Source organism: Fusarium falciforme, chromosome 5 (genome assembly GCF_026873545.1).
Source record: "Fusarium falciforme chromosome 5, complete sequence".
NCBI classification, from domain to species: Eukaryota; Fungi; Ascomycota; class Sordariomycetes; order Hypocreales; family Nectriaceae; genus Fusarium; species Fusarium falciforme.
In genome coordinates, this window is record NC_070548.1 from 1,260,872 (window position 1) to 1,284,275 (window position 23,404).

The following is a 23,404-nucleotide window of genomic DNA, read 5'->3' on the forward strand; positions in this document are numbered from 1 at the left end:
GGCTGTCCATCATTGATAGACGGAACGTTCTTCTGCGTCTTGATATAGACCAGATTTTTTCTCTCGTTTTTTTACGATGCGTTTTTTCAACAAACCGGGGTTTGAGGGTTGATGCCAGAGCGGGATTATAAGGATAAAAACACGGAGGGACGGGAGGGCAAAGGGGGTGGGAGCGTGTTGCTGCTGTTGAAGTTGTTGTGGGAAGCAGAGAGACAGCCATGGCCGTGTTATTTGTTCAGCTTGATTGACTGTACTCAGTTACAGCCTATTCTTGTTTCTAGACTTTCCCTGGAGAGAGATGTTTGTGTTCCCTGGCCCCTTATTATTCCTCCTCATGATGACTGCGTTAGTTCTCTCAACAAAATAGAAGCAGTTCTGAACTTGTGTGTGTGTGTGTGTGTGTGTGATTCAAAGATGATTGGTATTGTGTTCTGCTGCATGTCGATCCAAGACGCCTAAACTCCATAATTTGCTCCTGATATCATGTTTCCGCCCTGGGTATATTAAACTTTATCGGCCTTGTGTCACGACGTATTCGCCTGCGACGCGCGCTCTCTCCATCCTGGCCACGACGGCGGGCATTTCGCGTTTCAGCCGGCCCAACCCCTCGACGGCCTTGCGGAACCCAGCCTCGACGCTCTCCTGCCTCTCGAGCGTCTTGACGTCAATGTCTACATCTGCAGCTTCGGCAGCGGCCTGCTTCTTCCGCGCCTCGAGCAGCTCGTCGTCGCGCTTTAGACTGTCGCGTAGCTGTTCGGCCTGGTTCGCGGCTGCGGTGCCGGGTACGGAGCGTTTGAGGGCCGCGACGTCCTCGAGGAGCTTCTCTTCTTGGGTGATGAGGTCGGCGACGCGGCGGCGCTTTCGCGTGTCGAAGGGTTCGTAGACGGGTTCGGGCTCGGCGTCGGAGCCGGAGAGGAAGGATTCGGTGGACACGGGGAGGCCGTTTATTGAGAGATTCGGAGCTGCGAGTTTGAAGGTCTTGTCGATGTACTACAAGAGGTTAGGAGGGATTGGTCGCGTAATCGTGTTGAAGAGGTGTTTTTACTTCATTGACAAGCTTTTCAATCTGATTTCGTAGCTCATCTTCGCCGTCATTGCCCTCGACTACCGGGAAGGCCTCGTTAAGACGCTCTGCCGCTGCGCGACGGACGTTTGCGATGAGGTAGGTCAGATCGTCTGGGCTCTGCAGCTCAATCTTGCGCTGGACCTGAGAAACGACGGATTCAGAGTCCATGGCGGGCGATCGTCTTTAAGGGCGTGAGTGTCGAGGTCTATCAAGGTGTCGAGGTGTAGTTTGTCTTTGTGCCCCGCGGCGGCGCATTGATTGATTGTTTACTTTGAGGTGCCAGCAACCGGGGGGAGCTTATCTTATCGCAGGTTCAGTATAAACGGTCAAGTTACAGATTGGCGACAGTATGTTACGGAGGTTCAATAAAGATACAGATTTTGCCAAGGTCGCTTTGACCCTTATCCATGCGATTCATCATCGACACCGCCGTTTTTTCCCCCTCGTCATGTTGGCGACTAATCTCTCGCATTGGATGTCGTGTCGGCCGTTTCTTTGAACCCGTCACCGCCAACTCATCGGGTCCCTCTTCCGCCCACTTACCGTTTTCACCAACACCACCATGTTCTCTCTTTAGCTACCTACCTATCCACACCGCCTCCCCTTTGACGCCGAGCCGACTACCTATCGAAAAAGACCGCGCCGCTTAGCCATAGGAAGAAAAATGTACCTGACCGCTAATGCTAGGCTGATCCACAGTTGATAGGCGTGGCTGCTGGCTATTGCACGGGTTTGAGGAGCTGAGATACCCGCCTTGGGGCCTCGACCTGGCCTATTTTGAGGTTTGACAGCTGGGATTGAACTCCATGCTTGATGATTGTTTGGATGATGAGGCTCTTGAATGATCATCTTATCACTGCATGAGACGACAACGAGGACAGCAATTCATGCAGCCAGGAGGCGTTAAGCATATGCCTCTATCCAAGTCATTCAAGTTCGCTAATTCAGTTTGCTAACATTCAACTGTCGTAGATTCATTACCATGCAAAAAACATGCCATCTAGTTCTAATCTCAGTCTTGCAGATCTGCACTAACCTCACGTACAGCACGGGCAAGCACCGCCCAGATCGGCTCAGGATCAACCGACACTCCAGCGTCCATGTGGTTGTTCACAATCGCCACTGATAATCTATCACGAAGGTCAGCCCATACGATGGATCCTCCTGCTCCTGGGCTGTAGATGATGTTGTCGTGGTCACCCACCAGGGGATCAGACATGCCCTCCTGTCTGACCCAGAACCCAGAGGCTCCGAAAGGCACCGGGCCCGTGAAGATCTCATCTATGTCATGGACACCCTCTCGTGGCTTTGAAAAGGTCTTGACGCGCTCCGGAGATAATATTCTCACACCATCCAACTCGCCGCCCTCTGCAAGCATGGAGAATATCCGGGCCAGCGATGCTGAGTTGCTCACAGCCCCTGCGCCCGGGTCCACGGCCTGCAGCATGCTTCTGAGGTTGTGCTGCCTGGGACCTGGGAACACAGGCAAGGGGTTGTACTTGTCAACGATGCTTTCCTGATTCTTGCCGTACAAGGTGGCGACCCTGTCGAGTTCAGGATCTGGCACGCCGTAGAAGATGTCTTTGTCGACGCCTAGCCGCTCAAAGATCTCTTGCTTGACAAACTGGCCGAACGGACGGTGCTCGGGATCAGTCCTGCGGACTATTTCTCCGAGGATCCAGCCGTATACCAACACGTGGTAGGCGTTGGATTTTCCTGGTGGGAAGATGGGTGTGTAGTTGGCGATACGTTCTGTCATCCACTCCCAGTCTCCCATGAGCTCCGGGGTCACATCCTCCGGCATCTGAGGGATCCCCGAGCGGTGCGAGAGAGCATGCTCAATTGTGATGGCCTCTTTGCCATTGGCGGCGAACTCAGGCCAGTGCTTGGCGATTGGATCATCGAGACGGAGCAGCCCCTTCTCGGCTTGGATGTGAACAGCCAATGCCGTGATGCCCTTTGTTGTTGAGAAGACGGGGAAGATAGTGTCTTTATCAACTGGGCGGTTCTTCTCCACGTTGGCGTATCCTGCAGTGCCTTCAATGACGGGTTTGCCTTGGTAGTAGGCCGTCAAAGAGACGCCCGTCACTCCACGGTCGAGGATTGTCTGCAGCGCCTTGGCGATGCGAGGATCAGAGGCAGAGATGTGGGACGACATATTTCTTTTGCTTTGATTTGAAAGTGAGGCTATCGTGAAGAGCGGGGGACAGACGATGTCGGTTTGATATCTCGTGGTTAGGATGTGGTATATAGGCTAAATGAGTGCATAGCCAGCTGCACATCTGCAGTGAGCCCCACTGATGCTGTATCTCTTTTCAGAGATATTGAATATGATGGTTGCAAGTGCAGAGTTGTAGTTAAACGGGTATGTAAATTGTCTGTGGTCTGTAGTAGAGATGGCTGGGCAGTGTTCTGGACGTTGTGCTTTATGAGCTTGAATATAGGCGCCCTTCAAGATATTGGGAACGTCTGTTGGGATCTAGGCTATTCTGGCCATCAATTCTTGTTCTCGAGCTTTGAAATGCTGTCGTAAATCATTCAATATGTTTCAACGTCCTGAACACATACGACATGAACATGATGGTGCAACTCGGCTTTGAGTGGGCGGATGTTGACACACTGACTTCAGTATGTGACTAACTAACGAGGTTGTCTTTGGTAAATCCTCTTGCATATGCAGTCAGTTGAAAATACGCGATGAAAATAGTAATCTCAGAGAAGGCCCAACTACTTCAATATCAAGCAGGATATCTATCAAGTTCTTTCTAAATATCCGCTTTCCATCAAGTCGAAATGAGTATTATCCAGTCTATATTCTCGGAATTAGATTACTTTGACATCATGTATCTACCCATAAATGCAACAGAACGCTATACTGCGATATAAGAACCCTCCGCTTTACACCATGCTGCTGCTTGCAGAACAACAGTATCCTATCCATCGGAGCACCAGACAGCTCCAGCTCAACCTCGTTCAACCTGCGTGACTCTGGAAGCAACGGCAACGCCAAGTCCTGCGGCCGCGGAAGAGTCTCTACGGAAAAGTCATCTCCCAGATCGAGGCCTTGGTAGAAGTCACCTTCCTCCATCTCCATGACTTTTCTGGCGACGCAGGCTGCTATGGTTGAATCCCAGATTCCTTCTCTGTGACCGCTGCATGGTAGGAGTTTGATTGCTTGTAGCCTTATGCGGTGGACGCGGCACTTGACGGCTGTGAAGTAGAGCGGTGCGATCCAGCCGATGTCGATGATGGATCTGGGCATGTACATGAGATCCCAATTGAGTGAGAAATCCTCGGTTTCTGCGGATACCACCCATAATCTCGTTAGTTGTGTGATCAACAAGAGGAACCGGTCTGTGTAGACGTCATATATGGATTCATCGCTGTGTAGACACGTATCTGCCATGATGGTTGCCATGGTGTGGTTGACGCGAAGGACCTGATAGGCCTTTTCTAGATCGCCGGATCCTTCACATGGCTGGGTTTTGTTGAAGGCTTCAAACATGTTTAGCCATTGAGCGAGTTTTGCCTTTATGAGCTGCTGAGTTGTGTGTTCTCTTGTTGTGATGGGATGTTGGCGGGCTTGTTGTGTGAGATGAAAAATATTGTTGAGAATCGGTTCCATCTGCCTCCAGGCGTCGCTGAGTGAGCGGATATGACTAGTCGGTGTCCTTTGAGGGTCAAAAGCTGGTTGGAGGATGATGCATGGGTGTTGATAGAGGTATCTGAAGAGCTCTACCTGAATGTGTAGTCTTGAGAATGCTTCAACAATCCAATCATCTGTTGGATCATGGCATTGTTTCAGAGTGAGAATGCCAGAGCTTGGATCAGACTGTCCCTGCAAGTGTCCTAAGATTTCGAGTCCGTTTGCGAGGTGAAGCTGTGCCGTCTTGAAGTGACCTCGGAGAAACTCCATGCAAACAAAAACGATACAGGCGATGAGAGCGATGCGACAAGAGGTTCTGTCCTTTGTTGAGAAGTGTGGTTGGAGGTGACTTATTGCCTTGACGTAATGTTGCAGCGTGAACTGTTCCTGCTCATTTCTTAGAGCATCTTGACGGCTTTTTTGTAGGCCTACTCCGATGGCATCTCCTTTGTGGACGGAGCTCAAGGCGAGGATGGCGTTCAAGACGGCGGGCTCGGATGACCCGGCCTGAAAGACGAGGGTGTTCCAGAAACTCGACGTGAACGTGCCCGGGAGCTTGGACGCGGTTCGACACTTGAACCAGTCAAAGTATATCTTTTGCTGAGGGCTTAAAGTCAGAGCGAGACTTGGCTGGATAGGGCGAGATATTGACGCGGCCGGGTAGATAGGGACGCGTGCATCCTTGGTCTTGGACTCAAAGAGGCCCCCTTGTCTCTGGGTGTAGCGCGCGTTTCCTCCACCCCAGATTCCGTAGCCGTCGCACACGCGGCCTGTTGAGAGACATCTGCGACAAGCAGGACGACCCTCATCACACTTGACCTTGCGGACTCTTTACTCCAGTCAGTCTGAGCCAATTAATCCCGAGAAGGCCAATGAGGGACTACTCACTTGCAGGTTTTACATCCCGACTTGACCTTGGACCGGGGCTTGCGGTTAGACGGTGGTGGAGGTGGTGTAACCTGGGAGGACATGGTGGATAAAACCCTGGGATAGTCTATATTCGCTGGCTCGGAAAGAAGGTCATTTCTTTGGATTGGCGAGAAGTGGAAAAAGAACGTCAGCAGTTAACGAAAGTGTCAGCCCGTGATTGTCGCAGGGATCGATCGGCACCATTCTTGACCCATTGGGCTGCTCGGAAATGGCGCATCGTGATTGGTCAGCTGTCACTTAGATTGTCGACAACCACTTGGGAGACGTGAGTTTCATGCTCCTTTTTGTGTAATTGACGGAGTTAATCATGATTTACGGAGCTTAGACGGGTTTCGGATTCTTTTATGAGCCCGCATCTACAATGCGAGACGGACTATATAAGTCTCGAATGACTTTAGTAGAAGGCGAATGACAAGATCAGCAGCTTCTTGACACCTTCACATCGACTGAACCTGAAGTACTCTTTCAAAATGTCTACCAAGTCTACTTATATCGTTCCTCTCGGAAAGAACGGCCCGCTGGTGCCTCAGCTGGGTTTCGGTCTCATGGGTTTGTCCTTTGGCACCTACGGATCCGTCCCCAGCGACGAAGAGAGATTCGCCCTCCTCGATCATGCCCACGAAGTTGGATCAACCTTTTGGGACAGCGCCGAGTGGGTACCAATACATAATCTTTGGTTAAACTCAACTGACTACGCATAGTCTCTACGGCGACTGTGAAGAGCTCATCGGGAAATGGTTCAAGCGCACAGGCAAGCGAGACGACATCTTTCTCGCGACCAAATTTGGTTTCGTCAAGGGGAGCAAGACTCTTGAGCTTAACACCTCGTACGAGTATGCCAAACAGGCTTGTGCTGAGAGTCTGAGACTGCTGGATGTTGACTACATCGATCTTTGTCAGTCAGCTTCCACAGGTCATGGGATTAATGGGAGGCTGACTCTGGAAGACTACGTGCATCACCCCAACCCTGATACACCTATTGAGCAGACGATGAGAGCTTTGAAGGAGCTGCAAGAGTAAGTACTAGTATCCATTCGCCAGCCACGTGTAGCATCCTGACCCTCTACAGTGAAGGGAAAATCAAGCACATTGGGCTGTCAGCCGTTACTTCAACCACCCTCCGCAGAGCCGTCAAGATCGCCCCCGTCGCTGCCGTGCAGATCGGATACTCTCCCTTTGAGCTCGAGGCCGAGGGAGCTGAAGGAACTCACATTATCCAGACGTGCCGCGAGCTCGGCGTCGCTGTGGTGGCAGCCATGCCCCTCGGCAGAGGTCTTCTCACCACCAACTTTGTCGAGGGAACGGCAGCTGGCGACGAAAAGGACATGAGGTGGAAGTCAATTCCTCGCTTCGGTGAAGAGAACCGTGAGAAAAACATGCAGATCGTTGGCCAGTTCAAGGCTCTGGCTGATAAGAAGGGCGTCACGACTGCCCAGTTGGCGCTGGCTTGGTTGTTGAAGCAGGGCAACGATGTCATTCCTATTCCCGGGACCAAGAGGGTCAAGTACTTTGACGAGAACTGGGCTTCTCTAGATATAGAGCTTTCTAATGAGGAAGAAGCCGAAATCAGGCGGTTTGTGCAGCAGGCCGATATTGCTGGAGGTGCCCGGCCTCCTGCGTTCCAGGACTGGGATTTTAGAGACACCAAAGAGGAGGTCTGATTGAGGGAGCAGACACTCGAAATGTTAACTTAGTAGGAAGCACAAATTAGGTAGATAATTAGGTATAATAGTTAAGTATCCTTAGTAGGCCTTTATAAACCGTCTTTATCGTATAATACGATAGCAGTCTTGGTGACGAGGAATAATCCAAGTAAATGATTCATTTTGACTTCTCTAGCACCCTGCAGTTCATCTAATTCTCATGTAAAGTCTGGTACGAGGCAGTGACAATTTCTTCAATTCTTTTACCTAGACTCATCAACTATCATCCCAAGTCTATTCACCCCCTTCCACCACCTCCTCGTCCGATTCGAGCGGATTGATACCAAACTTTGCCGTCTGGGTCAACAACTCGTGCATGTCAAATAGGTCGATTGCCCCGAGCCTCTCCAACTCGGCGACAACATCCAAAACGTAGTCAGCGCTGGGACATTCTCGATGGGCGCAATCAGGGATCTTCACGGCCATGCAGGCATCTATGATCCTCGCGGCGGTTCGGTGTGGGATCATGCGTTCCTTGAAGATGATCATCTCGACGTAGTTGGGTAGTTCTCTCGGGTCGTGATGATGTACGTCGACGCTCAACTCGGGCTCTGGCCCGGGCGACACGTACAAGACTTGGCTGTGCCACATGTCGGTTGTATAGTTGCGCATCGCAAAGGTCCACTGACACTTCTCTCCTGGCGCTTCTGGCTCGAGCATGATGACGAGGAAGGCGATAGAGGATACGGCCGGGGCATTGTCGTCGAAATCAAAGTGGAGGTTCTCTCGGGGGATTGGTATGTGCTGAGCCACGGAAGGCCTGGGGGTATCAGACATTAAATCATCGGACGGGGGTCCATAGAGATGAGATAGAAAGCGCTCTGAGAACTCGGTCTCCAACTAGACATCGAGTTCATACTGAAGCTGTCTCTTCTAGTTGTAGGGCTCATCGGCGTCCTCGGTGTCTTCCTAGTCCTCGCCGTCGTCGTCTGGTTCGTATCCCTCAGCCTCATCCTCGGCTGTATCTGGCTGGTTTTCATCGGTATCCATGTCCTCGAATAGATGTTCCGCAGACTCGGTATCTATGTTGTCCGGTTGATGCTCCTCGGTGTCTGGTTGATCATTCTCGGACGTCTCTTGTAGAGACATTCTTCGCATCGCGGCTTCTGGTATCATGATGTCGGGGATGTCGTGTGATGTTGTTTGTAAAGTCGATGCTGTTGGAAGATGGTGTACGATGCCGTGTGGATGGATGTTGCTTGTGTGACTGGTTTAAGTTGCAAGGATCTGGGTCGATTGGGGAGCGAAATGGGCTGATGGAAATCATGTGATGTGATTCAGTGTCAAAAGTGAAACTGGAAGGAGCGTGGTGGTTGTGTTCATTGTTGGCAACTACCTAGCATTGGCTTCCTTCTTTCTCCGGCCGTTGATAGGCCTGCTTCCTCAATGGTCTTTGCGGTGCTCCGTAACAACTTCAACGCCGAGCGCCAAGAAACGAAGGCTTGGCATCGATACGCGTGTCTTGGCTTGTATCGACATGGCCTCTGCTTTATAGAGTGGAGCTGCCCTTGGCATCTCGGATAACCTCGTTTACCTCGTTTGCCTCGTTTAGCTGTGTGGAACCTCACTCCTTCAATGCACCCCAACCCGCTCCCTCGGATACATCTTGCTTCCTCTTGCACTCGGTTCTCATTCCCTCTTATTACTGTTACTTGTGGCTTGAGCGAGCGCTACTCCGCCGAATAACCTTTGCTCTTCCTCGCATGTAAAGAACGTCCCCATGAGTCCCCTGGACGAAACGGCCGAGGATTACTCGTCGAAACAACGCAAGCCACACACCAAGTCAAGGCATGGCTGCATTGACTGTAGAAGGCGTCGAGTCAAAGTACGTTTCTCTTCTGTTGACTTCATCTTTCATGCCCTGTTATGTTGTTGGATCCTTCTCTGCCTCGCCAGTTCGTGAGCTCACATCGTCCATTAGTGTGGCGAAGAAAAGCCATGTTGTAGCACCTGTGTTCGGCGGGGTGTGAGATGCAAATATGCCGACAGACCTCGGCCGCCCACAGAGCTTCCATCGCCATCTTTGAGTCGAGATGATTATGCCTCGAGCCAAGCAGCCTCAACTCCAGACTCGAACCAACAGCAGGGCTCGACAGGTTTGAACCCGAACTACAGGACGGTCCTTGTCGGATGTACCTCTCAAAATTTCTCGCAGTCGAGTTTCTGTATCCACGACATGGCCCTCCTTCATCACTGGACCGTTGCAACAAGCCTCGAGCTATTTAAGGGTGACGACAAACACCACTTCTGGCAGATCATGGTCCCACAGACGGGATACGAGCATCCATTCGTGATGAATGCCATTCTCAGCCTGGCTGCCCTGCATCGAGCATATCTCATCCGACCAGACAGGCACGGTCACATGGCAGACGCCGCCGTTCACCACACAAATGCTCTAAGGGGGTTCCAAGAAGCCCTGAGCCATGTGAGTGACGAGAACAGCGAGGCCTTATTTATCTGGTCAACTCTTAACCTGATATACGTGTTTGGCATCTCAGGGCGGCTGAGTGACGCCCTGGATCCTCACTCTAACTTTCCGAGTCGCAAAGACCGTATGTTTGGGGTTGAATGGATACCCATGGTCACTGGTATTCAAACTGTTGTGAAGCAAAATCACAAGGTCCTAAAAGCCGGTCGACTTGGAAAGTTTATGACCGTCGGTAACTGGGGGGAGATGGATCCAGATGCCAACCCCAATCCCGAAGACCAGCATCTCTGTGATCTGCGGAGTTGTTGGGATGGCACTCCCGACGCACCAACCTACGAAGAGGCCTTGAGGATACTCAGGAAGTGCAGGCTATTCATGGCCCGGTTCTCGGGCGACGGAATCGATCCGCTTGAAGAAGCTGGGTTCAGCCGGCTTTGGTCTGGGCCTTTGCTCTTCATCATATTCGCTCCCCAAGCCTACTTGACTCTTCTACATCAGAGGCAGCCCCCGGCACTGATCCTGTTTGCCTTTTTTGGTGCGCTGCTACGCGAACTGGATGATTACTGGTTCCTGGAGGGGTGGGGGAGGGATATTGTCGAGGTTATCGACGACCTGTTGGGGAGTTACTGGAGACCCTGGATTGCATGGCCTTCAAAGGTTACCGGCTTGTGCTAAATGCGAATAGAAACTGGCGCTGACGATGGCAAAATGGCCTTGATCAATTCATGCAAGTTCGCTGTCTACACTTTATATACCATCGTCACTACGTCCACACAACTAGCAAATACGATTATCTACCATATATATTATAGCCATAAAGGTAAGCATGGCCCCTTGAACCCCTTTTTATTAAACTGCAGCAACAGGGTCCATCTTGTAGCTGGGCGTGCTCCGACCCAGGTAAATCATGATCTCGGCTGGATGCCTCCAGTTGAACAGCGCCATGACCAAAAACATCAAGACAGAGTCAAAGACGTACATGTAGGGCTCATGGCTGAGGAGATAACCGTCGAAACCCTGTATGTACTCGATGGCCCTGAAAACTGACCGAACCATAATGAAGACGCTGCCGATGTATAGAGCCATCATGTGCTTCTTCCAGGGCGCCCCTCCTAGTGAGCGAACGGTAGGAGCTCTTCGGATGGATAGATCGAATGACACTGCCATGACCATGAAGACGCCGAAGCAAATGAGCTGGACGAAGAGACCGCCGACGACGATCTTGGATCCGTTGTCCAGGGCTTCGAGTGAACCACCAGCTTGTAGACCAGCTCCTGTAACCCATTGTCAGTGCCGATACATCAAGACGCAGGGTATCCCGCTTACCCGCTCCTTGAAGCATAAAGGAAAAGACGTCACCAATGACAAAGATCTTGGTCAACCACCGTAGGGGAATCTTGACGTGCCCCTCTCCGTCCACCATGGCAATGATCCTCCCAAGCTCCATATAAATCGTGGCGGCGAAGAGGGCGGGGGCGACGAGCAGGAGAGTCGCCTGCATGATGAAGGGTCCAAGTGTCCAGTCGGGACTTTGCGTGCCTGATTTACAACGAGCGGCGTATCCGACAACCTCGACTGTTGGCCAAGATTAGCTTGTGGTTGTCAGGGAGGGCGAGCTGTAACTTGCAGATGCCGCCAATGGCCAGCGGGAGCATGAACCAACATCGCGGTCGAATTAACTGCCAAAAGTGAAAGGCGGTCGTCGCAAGGAATAGTAGCATGAAGATTACGGCGCCCGGTATCGTCGGATCGTAGTGGTACAGCTTGAATCCGCCGGAGGCGTCGGTTGGCTCGGAGGCTCGGTCTTGGAGGAACATGGCGTCGTGATTTTAAGAGACAAAAGACAGAAAGAAAACACCGATAATATTAATGAAAGACTTGAACAAGTAGGGAATGACTGCTTAGAAAAAGAATGGGACTCAGTAGGTTGAGTCTCGAGATGAGATTGCTGCCATGGGGGCTGATAGAATTTATACCCCCATGATGTACTCCCTACCCCAGAAAGGGATGCGGCTGAAGATGCGGAACGAGATGCGTGAGACACCGCTTCTCTCCATTGGTTCAGGTGAGGAAATCACAGTCCTTGCTGCGCCCAGTGGGGATGCTGTCTATCCTCGGATTCGGTACGCGTAGTCGCTTAATCCGAGCGTTAGGGGAGCGTGCGATCCGGGCCTCGTTTAGCAACACGCGTGTTCTCGTTGGAATCTGGGTTGAAACAAGACCTGTGCACATCTTTGTGAAAGGCTTTGCAGTTGATCAGGTTCAACCTAAGGGGAGATGCAGTGTTGTTGGCAACAAACGCATTGACAATGGCCAACTGCAGATTGTCCACTTAAACGCCTTTGTTGATGTCTGCCATACTGAATCTGTTCTTAATGCACCTAGGACATGAAGTTGATCTTGAAAGAGAGTTGTGAATAGTTTTGAACATAAGGGTAGAACATAGCCTCACGTAGCCATCTCTTTGTTCAAAACAGTGAAAACCATTGGAACACAGACATGGATCCATGCATTGGGAGAATATTCTATGAGACTTTGTAGTATATAATGAGCAACTTCTCAGAGTTAGGAATGAATATATTGACTCACAGCATCAAGCACACAACAGCAACCACTACCACAGCAATCCCACTTCGTCTTGAAGTAGACTTGCCTGCACTCTTCTCAAAGCCTCAACACACACGTCAACCTTTCTTCAATCCATCTAAAATCGATTCACCATGGCTCCCGCTCGGAGGTATATGTCTTTCGATTGGTACGAGTCTACCACCGGCGACTACATTGAGCCGGTCGAGGTGGAGGAGAAGGTGGCAGTGAAGGCAGAAAAGGAGACGATAGAGAAGGTGAACGAGGAGGCGCAGGAGGAGGTGACTATTTATATCACCGGAAAAGCAACAAACCAGCGACTCCGCCATTCCTGGGCCATCACTTTATACGATGGATCCAACAAGGACTTTCGCACCTACGAGGTGCGAAAGCCGTTTCGCCACACCCCGTGCACCCTCAAGTCCTCCAATGGACACCCTGGAGAGACCGGTGTTCAGTATATTACGCTGGGTAAGGTGCCCTGTGATAGGGGCCAAGAACTCTCCGACCTCTGCGAGACGATTCCAGTCAAGCAGTCCAACAGCGCAGCCTACGCCAATAGGCAGTACGTCAATGATGTCGCGCGCTTCCTCGTAGCGGGAGACTTTGTGAGCAAGCGTGAGCGTGGGAGGGCCATGGCCCACTTCACCAACTTTATCAACGCTGAGCGTCAGCAGGTCGAGGCCGAGCACCAGAAGGATGAGCGCGAGAAGGCTAGGGTTCAAGGGCAGAAGGCCAAGACCCAGGGGCAGAAGTCCGAGAGTGGGCACCAGAGCCAGAGGAAGACCACCAAGGGTCTCTCTCAAGGCAATGGTGCCTTTCCAGGCTGGTCCCTTGACGGTGGCAACAACTGAGGCCTTGTGGGTTGAGGTTGAGTGTGTAGAGGTGCGCGACGAGATGGAGATGTCTCGTCTGATGGTGTAACTGTCAGTAATTGTTCATTTGCTTTGTATCATATCAAAAATCAACACTCCTTTAACACTCTTTTAAATAATTAGGCGCGCCCCTTGAGTGATTTGAATGTTAGTATCATTGACGTCCAAGAGTAGGCATCGGGCTCAATATCAAAGAAGACAGGCATTAACACATGCTATTATTAAAATAAAACCGAATGTTATAAACCACCGTCGTGATTTAAATGCCTTGGTCGAAGAATCTAATATGAAGTAGGAGTTAATAAGAACCCGGTCACTGATCCTTAGTAGCTGCAGCCTGCAACATGTCGCTTCGAGTTAACTTAGCCCCAGACAGTAAAACTACCAGTACTGATGAAGCAAGGGTTTTGTGAAAATGTTAGGCACGAAACCTATTAGGTCTTGCGTCCTGTCACCAGGTGGCCGTCACTGCCCGCCACTCGTAGTGCCCCCCCTTAAATAACAGGTCGAGATTTGGCACTCCCTCTCTGTTTTGTTTTACTGTCTTCTGTTTGTGCTCCACCATTAACATCATGGGATCTGAGCCCCGAAACATGGTCGCACCAAAACGATCCGCAAGCCCCCTCGAGAGTGCTGTCCTCAAAAGCACCAAGAAGCCGTCAAGCCGCAACTCTGATTCTACCGCTGGTGCTATCGGAGCGCCAGCAGATGTCCCCGTTAGGATCATTGTGTCTCTACGATCGGATTCTAAGGCGAAATGGAATGACCCCGAGCCCAACACCTATCTCGACCCTAGCACCATGTGAGTCGACTCTCGCAGTATCTTTGATAGCTTTTACTGGGTGGTAGTCTGACAGAATACAGTCCTGGAAATGAGGACGCTGAGATTGATGCAGAGACCAAGGAGCTATCCGACATGAGTGGTCTACCATTCCCCGATGACTTTGCCCATCTAAGGTGGCTTGAACGGATCGATGGCCTTGCATTTGTGAAAGGAAACCGGATCGGATATTGCGACGCCAAGTTGATTCGACGACTGCAAATCCACCATAAGTTTTGGGTGGCGATGGAAGAGCCAACTCGACAAACCTCGGAACTCGCTTTCGAGCTGTTTGATCGGTATGGTCGCCTTTGCAAAGAGTTTCGAGAGCACCCTGTCAACAAAGGCACGGGCGTTTGGGGAAGCGAACTCGATGGTGAAGATATTCTTCTCTGTGAGAATATTCGAATCGAGCCTGGGCATCATCGCCAAAAGATCGGAACCAAGATTGTCAACGCCGTTCTCAACAAGGCCCGGCGCAAGTCGACAAAGTTCTTTGCTCTGGCCAAGCCAAGATGCCTCGTGGAAGAGATTTATTTCGAGAATACTGGGCAAAGAGTAGTGGACACTGAGGCTGCTGAACAGTTCTTCCGTTCGATAGGGTTCAGGCGTGTCGGAACCTCGGGCTGGTTTGCGTTCACGGACGACTCGAGTCATCCCTCAAAGCGTCTGAAGGCTTCAGACGATTGGAACCAGCCTCGCTTCGCTCAAGTGCCACAATCAACAGTGGCGTCTTCTGCCAGGCTCGGGGGACCTGATATGGTTGACTCTAAATGCGTTCGACTGCTGCAAACCGACTTGCGACTTCAGCTCGAAGACAACCCCGGAGTTCTACTTGACGAAACGGAAAACACGATTCTGCATCTTTTGGCCTTGCGGACCTGGCCTAAATCGATCGCATATGCTATCGACGAGTGGCCTCAGTTAAAGAGTGTCCGAAATAGAGAGGGACACACACCCCTTGAAGCGCTACAAAGGTTGATGGAGACGTCAAGAACAACTCGGACTGAAAACGGTAAGACACATGTGGTATCTGACGATTTTCGAGGTTTCAGTTCTGTGCAAGTTGCGTCGCTCGGTGCCTTGGAAGGCGTCACTGTTTGTGACCTTGACAAGGTCCCAAAGGACGTTATCGCGCGGGTTTTCACTCCACCAAAGCAAGAATTCCAACGCATCCCCGGTGCTAGTGAGATTCAGGGGACGTTGAGATTGAAGTATGGATGTACTTGTGGACAATGCCTCGGTGGATTCCTGAGCCCAAGAATGCAGCAAGCTCTTCGACAACAGAGTGGCTTGCAACTTGGGGCTCTCTGGGATCAGATCGACGACGGACCTGCGTGGCTCAAGTGGAACAGAACTGAACTGAGACGAGTTTCATTCGCAACCCAAGACCTGATGGAGAACCACAAGAATCTCAGGGTGGGATTCGTCACGCTGAGCAAGCACTTCTCAACCTGCATCGAACAGAAGCGAGTTCCCGATGAGGCGAACATACTTGAGGTATCTCAGGGGAGTGGTGAGTGGCCTCCAGTCACGCAGCTCTATCTCAGATGTGGAGGAACAATTTCTGCAGCAGTAACCATGATCTTTCACAAGGTAAAGGATCGGAGTTCCTGGGCTACATGCAGCTCAAATCGCCGGATGTTCTGGGCGCCTTGGGCACAGCCGGATCCTATGCCAGGGATTGTTGAGTGTCGTAATGACTTGGAGTTTGGGTTTGTCACCGGGATGTGCGGATACGAGGGAAGCAAGGTGTGAAATCGATTTGGTATCCTTTGATTGAGGTTGATCTCCAGTGGCTGGGTGTTGCAGGTTGAAGTGGAGGTAGCCATGTACGACATGTGCGAGAGGCGTTGGAGGTGACAGGGTTGTCAGTGTATCATATGTAAAAAAGTAATGTCAAGGTTTTTCCGAGACGTGACTTGAGTACAATGAATTTCTTTGGGGATGTGTTGGGCATTCTGGATAGTTATCCGTTGTGAGTGTGCTGGTTATCCCCTAGTATCGAGCGTCTAAGCCCTACGGCTTCCTATGTACAGGCAGCAATTTTCTTCTCCAGATAATACGGAGCCTCAGTGGGCTGATGTTCTCACGGATTGGTAGGACAGCGGATAATTTTCTTTCTCTCATGTATTAAACAGCCAGCCTACAAGAAGTTTAATCCTATTGCGGGAGATGGACATGCCAAGATCTTGAATGGTGCCAGTGTCCTCACCTGGTTCGGCGGTGGAGCCGTGCGTGCCTGAGTGCGTTGAACAGAAGCAAACCCTTATCAATGTCTCCCTCTGTAGGTCGTGCTGCCTTGTGCCATTCCTCCCAGCCAATGGCCTCGTAACGGGGAAGCTCTTCCACAGTGATCTTTTGAACTTCCCTCTTCCCGGCTTGAACCTTTGTGGCCTCAATCCACATCTTGGGCCAGGCATTGGCGTCGAACGGGGCGGGTGAGGAAGTCCTTGTGGAGCGGATGCGTTCGACGCCATCCTTATCCTTCGCAACATAAGAGATGGGTCGACCCTGAGCCTTCGACTCCTCTTCAAGCTGCTTGAACTTCTCGATGACGGCATTTCTGATCAACTCTGCGCTTCGTCCCCCGCCCCAGGTGTAGGCCTCAGGGTATTGACCTTCAAACTTCGCAGTGTTGGCAGAGGGGGTGGAGGCTGCCGGTGCGGCGGGTATCACTGAGGAAGAGGACGGGTCATGTTGCTCATTTTTCTAAGAAAATTAGCCGAACGTCTGGAAAAGCTCATGAGAGGCACACACATCATCTCTTCGAGGCAGGCGTGTGACAACTCGCCCCGACTTGAACTCGACGCCCTGGAGTCGAGTCATGGCGCAATCCCGCGTGGGGCTGTCAGGAAACTCGACGATGCAGCATCCCATGTGCTTGGTTGACAACTGGAAAAGGGGGTTTAAGTCATCCCAGTAGAAAGTACGGTTGTTGAACCCATGTCGTCTCAGAAGATTCGTGGCCTCTTCCTCGCCTGCGTGCGTGTCCAGTCCGAGTAGGTACAGCAGCCTGTCTTCGAGGATGGCCTGCCGGGGGAGATGGCAGTAGCCTCGATGGCGAGACATCTCTTCTTTCGAGAGCATGAGAGTGAATATGCGGCAAAGAATACTGGCTGAGTGTGTGTTGATGCTGGAGGATGAATGCCGTGGTGAAGATGGTGGATGCACTGTTTATTTTTGTGTGCCTAGTGTTTGCTTGTTTTTGTTCAAGGTGGATTTCTACGCAATCTAGCTTTGTTGATAAACAAACCCAGTTTAAAAGAACCCATACACCAGACCCGCTGACAGAAATGCCGGGGCGGCTTTTGTGAGAGTAGCCACATAGCTTGGGCAAGCAATTTCTCCCGCACGTGTGAGATTGGTTAATGAGACCATCTTATCACCCCATGGCTCCTGTAAGGTCCAGGTATCCGGGTGCCACATTGTATTAACATATGGCAAACAACGTAACAGGCGCGGAGTAGCAGAAGATAGCGGTTCAGGGTTTCATGCTGGATGAGGGCGGCGATCAGCAAGCCCATTGCTGTGAGACATTAGCAACACCTCCGAATAACTGAAGATAGCGAAACTCACCGTTGATTACTTGGAAGTCCCCAATAGTTGCAAGGATCTTGTCTATGCATTTCTTCTCCAAGAGAACGTGCTCCTCTCCCCTCCACATCAACCTGCTAACAGACGTCGTTGGAACTTGAGTGGTATCTTCGCCTGCCTGACGCTGGTCCAGGACTGTCAAGACATTCTCAGAAGAGCGGTTGAGATGCAAAATCGAGCGACAGATGTCAAGAATCTCGATAAAAACTGTCCGAAGAGTTTCCTCTTCCTGGTTGGCTGTTCGGGCAGCCAACTCGTCGGGACCACCGCCAAATACTTGGTGGCCTAACTGACCCAGAGAGATGATGGCCGATCGCCATAGGAATAATGAGTAAAATGAAAGGAAAAGGGAGAGGCCTGCCTGAAAGGCGAACAAAATTATGATCTGGCCACAGGTTACTTCTGCTCGACTGAGGTTGGAATATTGATTATTGAGTACTTACCCCGAGTCCTGCGATATCGGCATTTGCGGGACCAACCTGGCAAGTCATGGTGGACGATGTTTCAGTAGAATCGACCCAAGTAAACTCTTGGGCTCGCGATGGGGCATCAAGTGGCTAAGTAGAAGACAGCCCATGGCCAAACCCACGGCGCCTTCATAGGGCAGCAACACAGTATGCAGTAGACAACCAGCAATGGCTTGAATATTGCCTACTCAGGCTACGTAGCTTCGAATCAGGCTGGCTATGAAGAAGCAATCTTGGGCATGGAGGTAAAGTCATCAGGAGATCAGCCAGCCAATCACTCTGTACTTGAACAGCTGGTGGAGCTGCAGTTGAAAAGAGATCTTTAACCGAGGTGATTGAGCAGTACCAACTCGAACCTTGCACTAGCGATACAAAACCTTGTGAATATAGCAACCAATCATCATCTCGTCTAACTATATAGCTTATAGACAAGGTGCATCTCTACACATAAATTCAAAGCCCCTGATTACTATCCATTCGCGCTCAAACAGCAAGTGGAATCTGGTAGCTATACTGAGGCAACCCAGCCCACTGGGGGAACGACTTGACGGTGCTCTGATACTGCCCAATCGGCAAGAAACTCTCCAGATCAGTCCTAACACTGCCCTTCTTCGCAAGAGGCTTTCCCTCGAATCGCTCCTCGACCCATTTCAACCAGAGGTGTCGAGTTGCATCAAGGTCGGGAACATGGCTCACACCCGAGGTGACGAGGAACTCGAGGTCGTGGTCAGGATACAGCTTCCAGGTATCCTCAACAGTCTTGGCCGTGATGTTGTACAAGACATAGGCGTCTTCTATTCCCTGGAGCACAAGTAAAGGACCCTTAAAGTCCTTGCGCCCCGCGTTGCCGAGCTTGGAAAAGGCATCGACGTACCAAGACTGGTCATAGTCGGATCTGAATACAGTCTGGGGTGTGAGGAAGAGTTGCTGAAAGAATGCGACGCCACCTTGAACTTCCCTGGCTAGTTCTATCCGAGCGATGCCCAGGGGAGTCAACCAATCCTCGAGTTTAAAGTCGGGGAAGATGGAGCGGAGCATTTGACCAACAGAGGGGAGCATGAAAGGGGAAGGACCACCAAAGACAGCAGTGGTAGGACTTCCGGCGACGGCTCCCCTGTAACCGGGAGAGAGGTCTGCAAACTTGGTCTTTTCGTTGGCAAGAGCCTCGGCGACGGCCCAAGCGACTCCCCCGCCTTGGCTGTGGCCCATGACAATAAAATCATGGCTCAGCTTTTCAGGGAAAGCTTCCAATGCGGCTCGTAGGCCGTAAAGGGAATCGCGGGCCGTGGTGGGAGAAGCATGGTATTGGTGAGGAATCTCGCTACCGTCCCATGATTTAGAGATACCTAGACCTGCGAAATCGGGGGCAAAGACGGCGTATCCAGCTTGAGCGAGGGTGAATGGTGCTGAGTTGGCGTACCAGAGGCCGCGGTCCGCGGAGGGTGCCTGAGAGGCGAAGAAGCCAGACGTGCCATGGGCCCAGATCACGACAGAAGCTTTCTTGCTCTTTCCGAACCTGCGAGGAGTATAGGGCCACAGAATGAAACCAGAAGCCGGGATAACAGTCCCGTTGAAATTGGTTGTGGTGTAGATTATGCGTGAGAGTGCAGTGTTGGACGGGATCGAATAGGCGGTCGGGTCAGTGAAGGCCTGGATCTTGAGGATCTGACCAGGCTCGAGAGGACCGGTCTCGTTTGCCAGAGAAGGAAGGGTATAGAAGTCATCCTCCAGGGGTCCGCCAAAGGCCAGTTGGGATCTCTCAAAGTTGAGGACGTTCTGGGCGCTTTCCGCGAGGGCGTCACCGAGTTGGGCGGCCTTGATCTGGGCTGGGGTAAATTTGAAGGACGAGTTGAAGTCGGTTCTGAAGACTTCTGCAGGAGGGAGCTGAGCTGTAGCAAGTCCCGCGAGAAGGGAGAGAGACACTGCGAAAGATGCTGGAGATCTCATCTTGGGCGGTTGAAGTGGATTGAGTGTTGTTGTCCATGTTGAGTCTCCTGAAGCAAGGTGCCATTTATATACACCACCACCAGCGCGCACATCATCCACCTCGCTTTCTAAGCTTGACCTAATCACACCAGTTCAATGAGCTGTTTACGCCTCGGAAAAGTCGTGTTTGCCGAGACGGTGGCATTTCCCAAGGATTGATTGCTCCGTAGCTCCACGGAGTTGAGCCAAAGTCCGTAATTCGCACGATCAACGGACGAAACTTGACGTGCGTGCAGTCCACGGACAAGTAATATGGGGCTTATCAGTTACTTATGTAAGAATAAAGGATCTTTTGAGTGCTTACTTTATTTGCCAAGTGAATTGCGTGTTTGCCGTAAGCGGTGGCTATTAGTTGCCGCGCGGGTGATATAAACGAGACACCACCAGGCAAAGCCCCCAACTCCAGTCAAAGACCGTGACTGTTTGCGTGAGCAGATCTCCATATATATATATATAAAAGAAGAAAAAAAAAATAGTAAAAAGATACCGCAGCAAGAGACAGTATTAAAAGTTTCTTCATAATGATAGACTTATCTCTTCACCTGGTTCATATCTCATTTTCGTATTGACCCGCGCGGTCGGGTGTAGGTCATCACCGGCAGCGTCACTAACAAGAAAAGGATGTCAGGTATTCAAGAGGATAGAGACAGTGAATGTCCTCCATTGCCTCGACTTTAATTCATTCGTTTACGGTGCTCACCATCCGTGGCAACCCTTCTTGTCAGCTTCGCCCGACTCCTCCGTAGGTATTCCTTTCTTTCCCACTAGTCCCATACAATACAACACTCGCTGCCCAGATTGGGCAGCCAACAACAACCTCACACCGCTTACAAACATCAACCTCAACACCACTCTATATGATCTCGAACCCAATACTTTTGTAACACAGTAGTTCCCATATTAATGGGGACGGTCAAAGAGAACCCCTTAGATCTTGGCCTTCTGGGCGGTCCAGCTGGCGATGGCGTCCATCAGAGGAGGCGACAGAGCGTCGTAGGTCTCGAGGCCGATCGACTTGAACTGGGCGCGCACGGCATCCATCTTGGAAGCGTCGAAGCCCTGCTCAATGATGGAAGAGACAAAGGCGGCGAATTGGGGCTCCTGCCAGCCCTTCTCAGACGACAGCTCAGTGTGGACAAAGTCGAGACCCTTGAAAGGGTGCTCCTTCTCGATGCGACCGTACATGTGGACGCCGCAGCTGCTGCAGGCGTATCGCTGGATGGCAGCGCTCTCGTCGACGATATACAGCTTGTCGGCGTTGGCGGTGACGCTGACCTGGTCCTTGGGGATGACACCAATGACGGAGAAGATGGCGCCCTCGGGCTTCCAGCACTTGGAGCAGCCGCAGGCGTGGTTGTGGGCGACGTTGCCGGCGAGTGTCACCTCGACGGGGTTGGAAGAGCACTTGCAGCGGAGCTTACCACCAGAGAAGCTGGCACTGCCCTTGGTGATGCCGTTGTTGAGCGAGGGGTGGAGGGGGAGAGACATGGCTGCGGCTTTGGCTGAGGCTTTGCGGTAGACCTGGGTGACGACGGCGGCTGCTGAGACGAGGGCTGCTGCGATTGCGATGGGGGTCTTGTTCTTGGAGACGATGGATCGAGGAGTAGACATTTTTGGAATTTGGGGTTTGACGGTTCGCGAGTTTATATATACCTGCCTACATTCTCCACGAAGAGGACACTGCTACCAATTAAATAAGATTTCAGCCCGTTCTTTCGTCTCCCAGCGCAGCGCAGCGCAAGAGAGAATGGTTCCGTGCCTATGCGGCGTCGTCCCCGCACGGCAATGTTTACTGCATGGAGCAGGAGTTGGCGTAAGCGTAAGCGCAGGAAGAGACCATCCCCGAGATGCCGAGATATCACCATCTGCCGTTCCGCTGGCTTTGTTTTGCGGGGAAACCGGGGTAGGAGTCACACCGGAGGTCGGCCACGGCTACCGACTCCGTGCCCACTTGACGCCATTTGCAGGTAGAATGACACGGAGATCAAGGGAGGCATAGATAGATAGCAAGACTATACAATTGTTAGCAAGATAAGAAAGAATTGACTCTTTGCTGTGAAGCTGAATATGATACATGGCATCTCATTTCACGACTCCCCGTGTTAGTTCAACTCCCGATCGGCACCCCGGCCGCAGAATTGAGGGGTACAGGAGCGCACACGCACACGGACGCAGTGACTGCAACCCAAAAGATACTTATCCAGTAATTCAAACTTGGAGACGGCGCAAGTACTTCGTATCGTCGTTCCCTTATCATCTGATCGGATTAAATATGGGGGGGCGCCGGAGGCTGGGCGACACATCCCGGAACCCGTTCCGATGGCGCACCAGAGAAGCCTCTCGAAGCTGCACAGAGATAGGGGCAGCCTTTGCTTCTCTCGACGCTATTACAAGGCTATAATTGCGCCATTGATTGGAGTACATGAGGACTAGAAGCCCACTACTCTCAGAAATATGTACCTTTCTCGGAAGAGAAAAGGAGATTGTCGGTCTCGGTGAAAAGTAAAAGCCTGTCCAGCGTGGGGCCGAAGACGCTGCCGCTTGCGCTTGGCTTCCGGCTCCTCCGCTCGGGAATTCCAAGAAATGAGGGGGAAAAGGAGGCATTGCACTCGATGAATCCGAGGACGGACAAGATTGTCGGCAGTGTATATTGAAGGGTCGATGGCGTGCCATGTAGTGTTTGGGTGACATCCGACCGCCCTGAGTCTGACTCGTCATGCGAGAGACGAGGCATTGTCGATTTCCCCGCTTCGTCGGATGAAGGGGTCTATCGACCGGTAGTTGCTGAGCGCGACGGCGACATCGTGATGGTCAATTGAAGTAATGACGAGAATCAGTACCAGCGGCTGCCGGAGAGGGCGGTTGTTTGGATCGTTGAATCGATTGACGATGCTGTGTCGTCTATTTAAGCTTGCTTCCCTGACTACCTTGATGGAGTTGAGATGGATGGTAGGAGATTAGTAATCCTCTTTTACCATCAAGGTTCCCAAGCTCTTTTGACTATATAACTATCAATATCTCCCCGAAATGCTCATCGCCGAGTCGTGGATGCCTCATCTGCGCTGGTGCTCTCTCGTTTCGGCGAATTTGACGATGTGTCGCCGGCTTGGTGGGTTTCATCCCAGTCGATTCTACCCTGGACTGAAGAGGGGAAAAGAGACGATGTGTCGCAAACTTCACTGGCTGCTATGAATTTGATTGTCTGAAATCAAAATAGTATGAGCTGTGAAATTAATGGCTGATTTCTACTCTAGTAGATCCACGACAATGTGGGCTCATCAATACTCTGAATCCCGACTA

The 23,404-nt window shown here is 51.4% G+C and overlaps 12 protein-coding genes across 12 annotated transcripts; 4 read left to right on the forward strand and 8 right to left on the reverse strand.

The window, feature by feature from the left end:
• Nucleotides 1-510: 510 nt before the first annotated feature.
• NCS54_00663000 (Hypothetical protein) lies at nucleotides 511-1,234 on the reverse strand (the record flags this gene model as incomplete). Its single annotated transcript, XM_053152080.1, has 2 exons — nucleotides 511-990; nucleotides 1,046-1,234. The coding sequence occupies 2 exons, from the start codon at nucleotides 1,232-1,234 to the stop codon at nucleotides 511-513; spliced, it is 669 nt and encodes a 222-aa protein (XP_053008055.1).
• An 844-nt stretch (nucleotides 1,235-2,078) lies between these two features.
• NCS54_00663100 (Beta-lactamase domain-containing protein) lies at nucleotides 2,079-3,224 on the reverse strand (the record flags this gene model as incomplete). Its single annotated transcript, XM_053152081.1, has 1 exon — nucleotides 2,079-3,224. One exon carries the CDS (start codon nucleotides 3,222-3,224, stop codon nucleotides 2,079-2,081), a length of 1,146 nt encoding a protein of 381 aa, XP_053008056.1.
• A 681-nt stretch (nucleotides 3,225-3,905) lies between these two features.
• Nucleotides 3,906-5,683, reverse strand: NCS54_00663200 (Zn(2)-C6 fungal-type domain-containing protein; the record flags this gene model as incomplete). The annotated part of the gene is made up of 2 exons (XM_053152082.1): nucleotides 3,906-5,541; nucleotides 5,601-5,683. The coding sequence occupies 2 exons, from the start codon at nucleotides 5,681-5,683 to the stop codon at nucleotides 3,906-3,908; spliced, it is 1,719 nt and encodes a 572-aa protein (XP_053008057.1).
• A 429-nt stretch (nucleotides 5,684-6,112) lies between these two features.
• Nucleotides 6,113-7,303, forward strand: NCS54_00663300 (Aldo-ket-red domain-containing protein; the record flags this gene model as incomplete). The annotated part of the gene is made up of 4 exons (XM_053152083.1): nucleotides 6,113-6,294; nucleotides 6,344-6,537; nucleotides 6,589-6,658; nucleotides 6,712-7,303. The coding sequence occupies 4 exons, from the start codon at nucleotides 6,113-6,115 to the stop codon at nucleotides 7,301-7,303; spliced, it is 1,038 nt and encodes a 345-aa protein (XP_053008058.1).
• A 276-nt stretch (nucleotides 7,304-7,579) lies between these two features.
• NCS54_00663400 (Hypothetical protein) lies at nucleotides 7,580-8,461 on the reverse strand (the record flags this gene model as incomplete). The annotated part of the gene is made up of 2 exons (XM_053152084.1): nucleotides 7,580-8,105; nucleotides 8,361-8,461. 2 exons carry the CDS (start codon nucleotides 8,459-8,461, stop codon nucleotides 7,580-7,582), a joined length of 627 nt encoding a protein of 208 aa, XP_053008059.1.
• A 1,060-nt stretch (nucleotides 8,462-9,521) lies between these two features.
• Nucleotides 9,522-10,448, forward strand: NCS54_00663500 (Zn(2)-C6 fungal-type domain-containing protein; the record flags this gene model as incomplete). Its single annotated transcript, XM_053152085.1, has 1 exon — nucleotides 9,522-10,448. The coding sequence occupies one exon, from the start codon at nucleotides 9,522-9,524 to the stop codon at nucleotides 10,446-10,448; it is 927 nt and encodes a 308-aa protein (XP_053008060.1).
• Nucleotides 10,449-10,622: 174 nt separating this feature from the next.
• NCS54_00663600 (Hypothetical protein) lies at nucleotides 10,623-11,590 on the reverse strand (the record flags this gene model as incomplete). The annotated part of the gene is made up of 3 exons (XM_053152086.1): nucleotides 10,623-11,047; nucleotides 11,100-11,348; nucleotides 11,401-11,590. 3 exons carry the CDS (start codon nucleotides 11,588-11,590, stop codon nucleotides 10,623-10,625), a joined length of 864 nt encoding a protein of 287 aa, XP_053008061.1.
• A 903-nt stretch (nucleotides 11,591-12,493) lies between these two features.
• On the forward strand, nucleotides 12,494-13,213 carry NCS54_00663700 (Hypothetical protein; the record flags this gene model as incomplete). The annotated part of the gene is made up of 1 exon (XM_053152087.1): nucleotides 12,494-13,213. One exon carries the CDS (start codon nucleotides 12,494-12,496, stop codon nucleotides 13,211-13,213), a length of 720 nt encoding a protein of 239 aa, XP_053008062.1.
• A 593-nt stretch (nucleotides 13,214-13,806) lies between these two features.
• On the forward strand, nucleotides 13,807-15,812 carry NCS54_00663800 (Hypothetical protein; the record flags this gene model as incomplete). The annotated part of the gene is made up of 2 exons (XM_053152088.1): nucleotides 13,807-14,036; nucleotides 14,099-15,812. 2 exons carry the CDS (start codon nucleotides 13,807-13,809, stop codon nucleotides 15,810-15,812), a joined length of 1,944 nt encoding a protein of 647 aa, XP_053008063.1.
• Nucleotides 15,813-16,265: 453 nt separating this feature from the next.
• On the reverse strand, nucleotides 16,266-17,144 carry NCS54_00663900 (Hypothetical protein; the record flags this gene model as incomplete). Its single annotated transcript, XM_053152089.1, has 2 exons — nucleotides 16,266-16,766; nucleotides 16,815-17,144. 2 exons carry the CDS (start codon nucleotides 17,142-17,144, stop codon nucleotides 16,266-16,268), a joined length of 831 nt encoding a protein of 276 aa, XP_053008064.1.
• A 1,457-nt stretch (nucleotides 17,145-18,601) lies between these two features.
• Nucleotides 18,602-20,065, reverse strand: NCS54_00664000 (AB hydrolase-1 domain-containing protein; the record flags this gene model as incomplete). Its single annotated transcript, XM_053152090.1, has 1 exon — nucleotides 18,602-20,065. One exon carries the CDS (start codon nucleotides 20,063-20,065, stop codon nucleotides 18,602-18,604), a length of 1,464 nt encoding a protein of 487 aa, XP_053008065.1.
• Nucleotides 20,066-21,031: 966 nt separating this feature from the next.
• NCS54_00664100 (Putative glutathione-dependent formaldehyde-activating enzyme) lies at nucleotides 21,032-21,715 on the reverse strand (the record flags this gene model as incomplete). The annotated part of the gene is made up of 1 exon (XM_053152091.1): nucleotides 21,032-21,715. One exon carries the CDS (start codon nucleotides 21,713-21,715, stop codon nucleotides 21,032-21,034), a length of 684 nt encoding a protein of 227 aa, XP_053008066.1.
• Nucleotides 21,716-23,404: the final 1,689 nt, after the last annotated feature.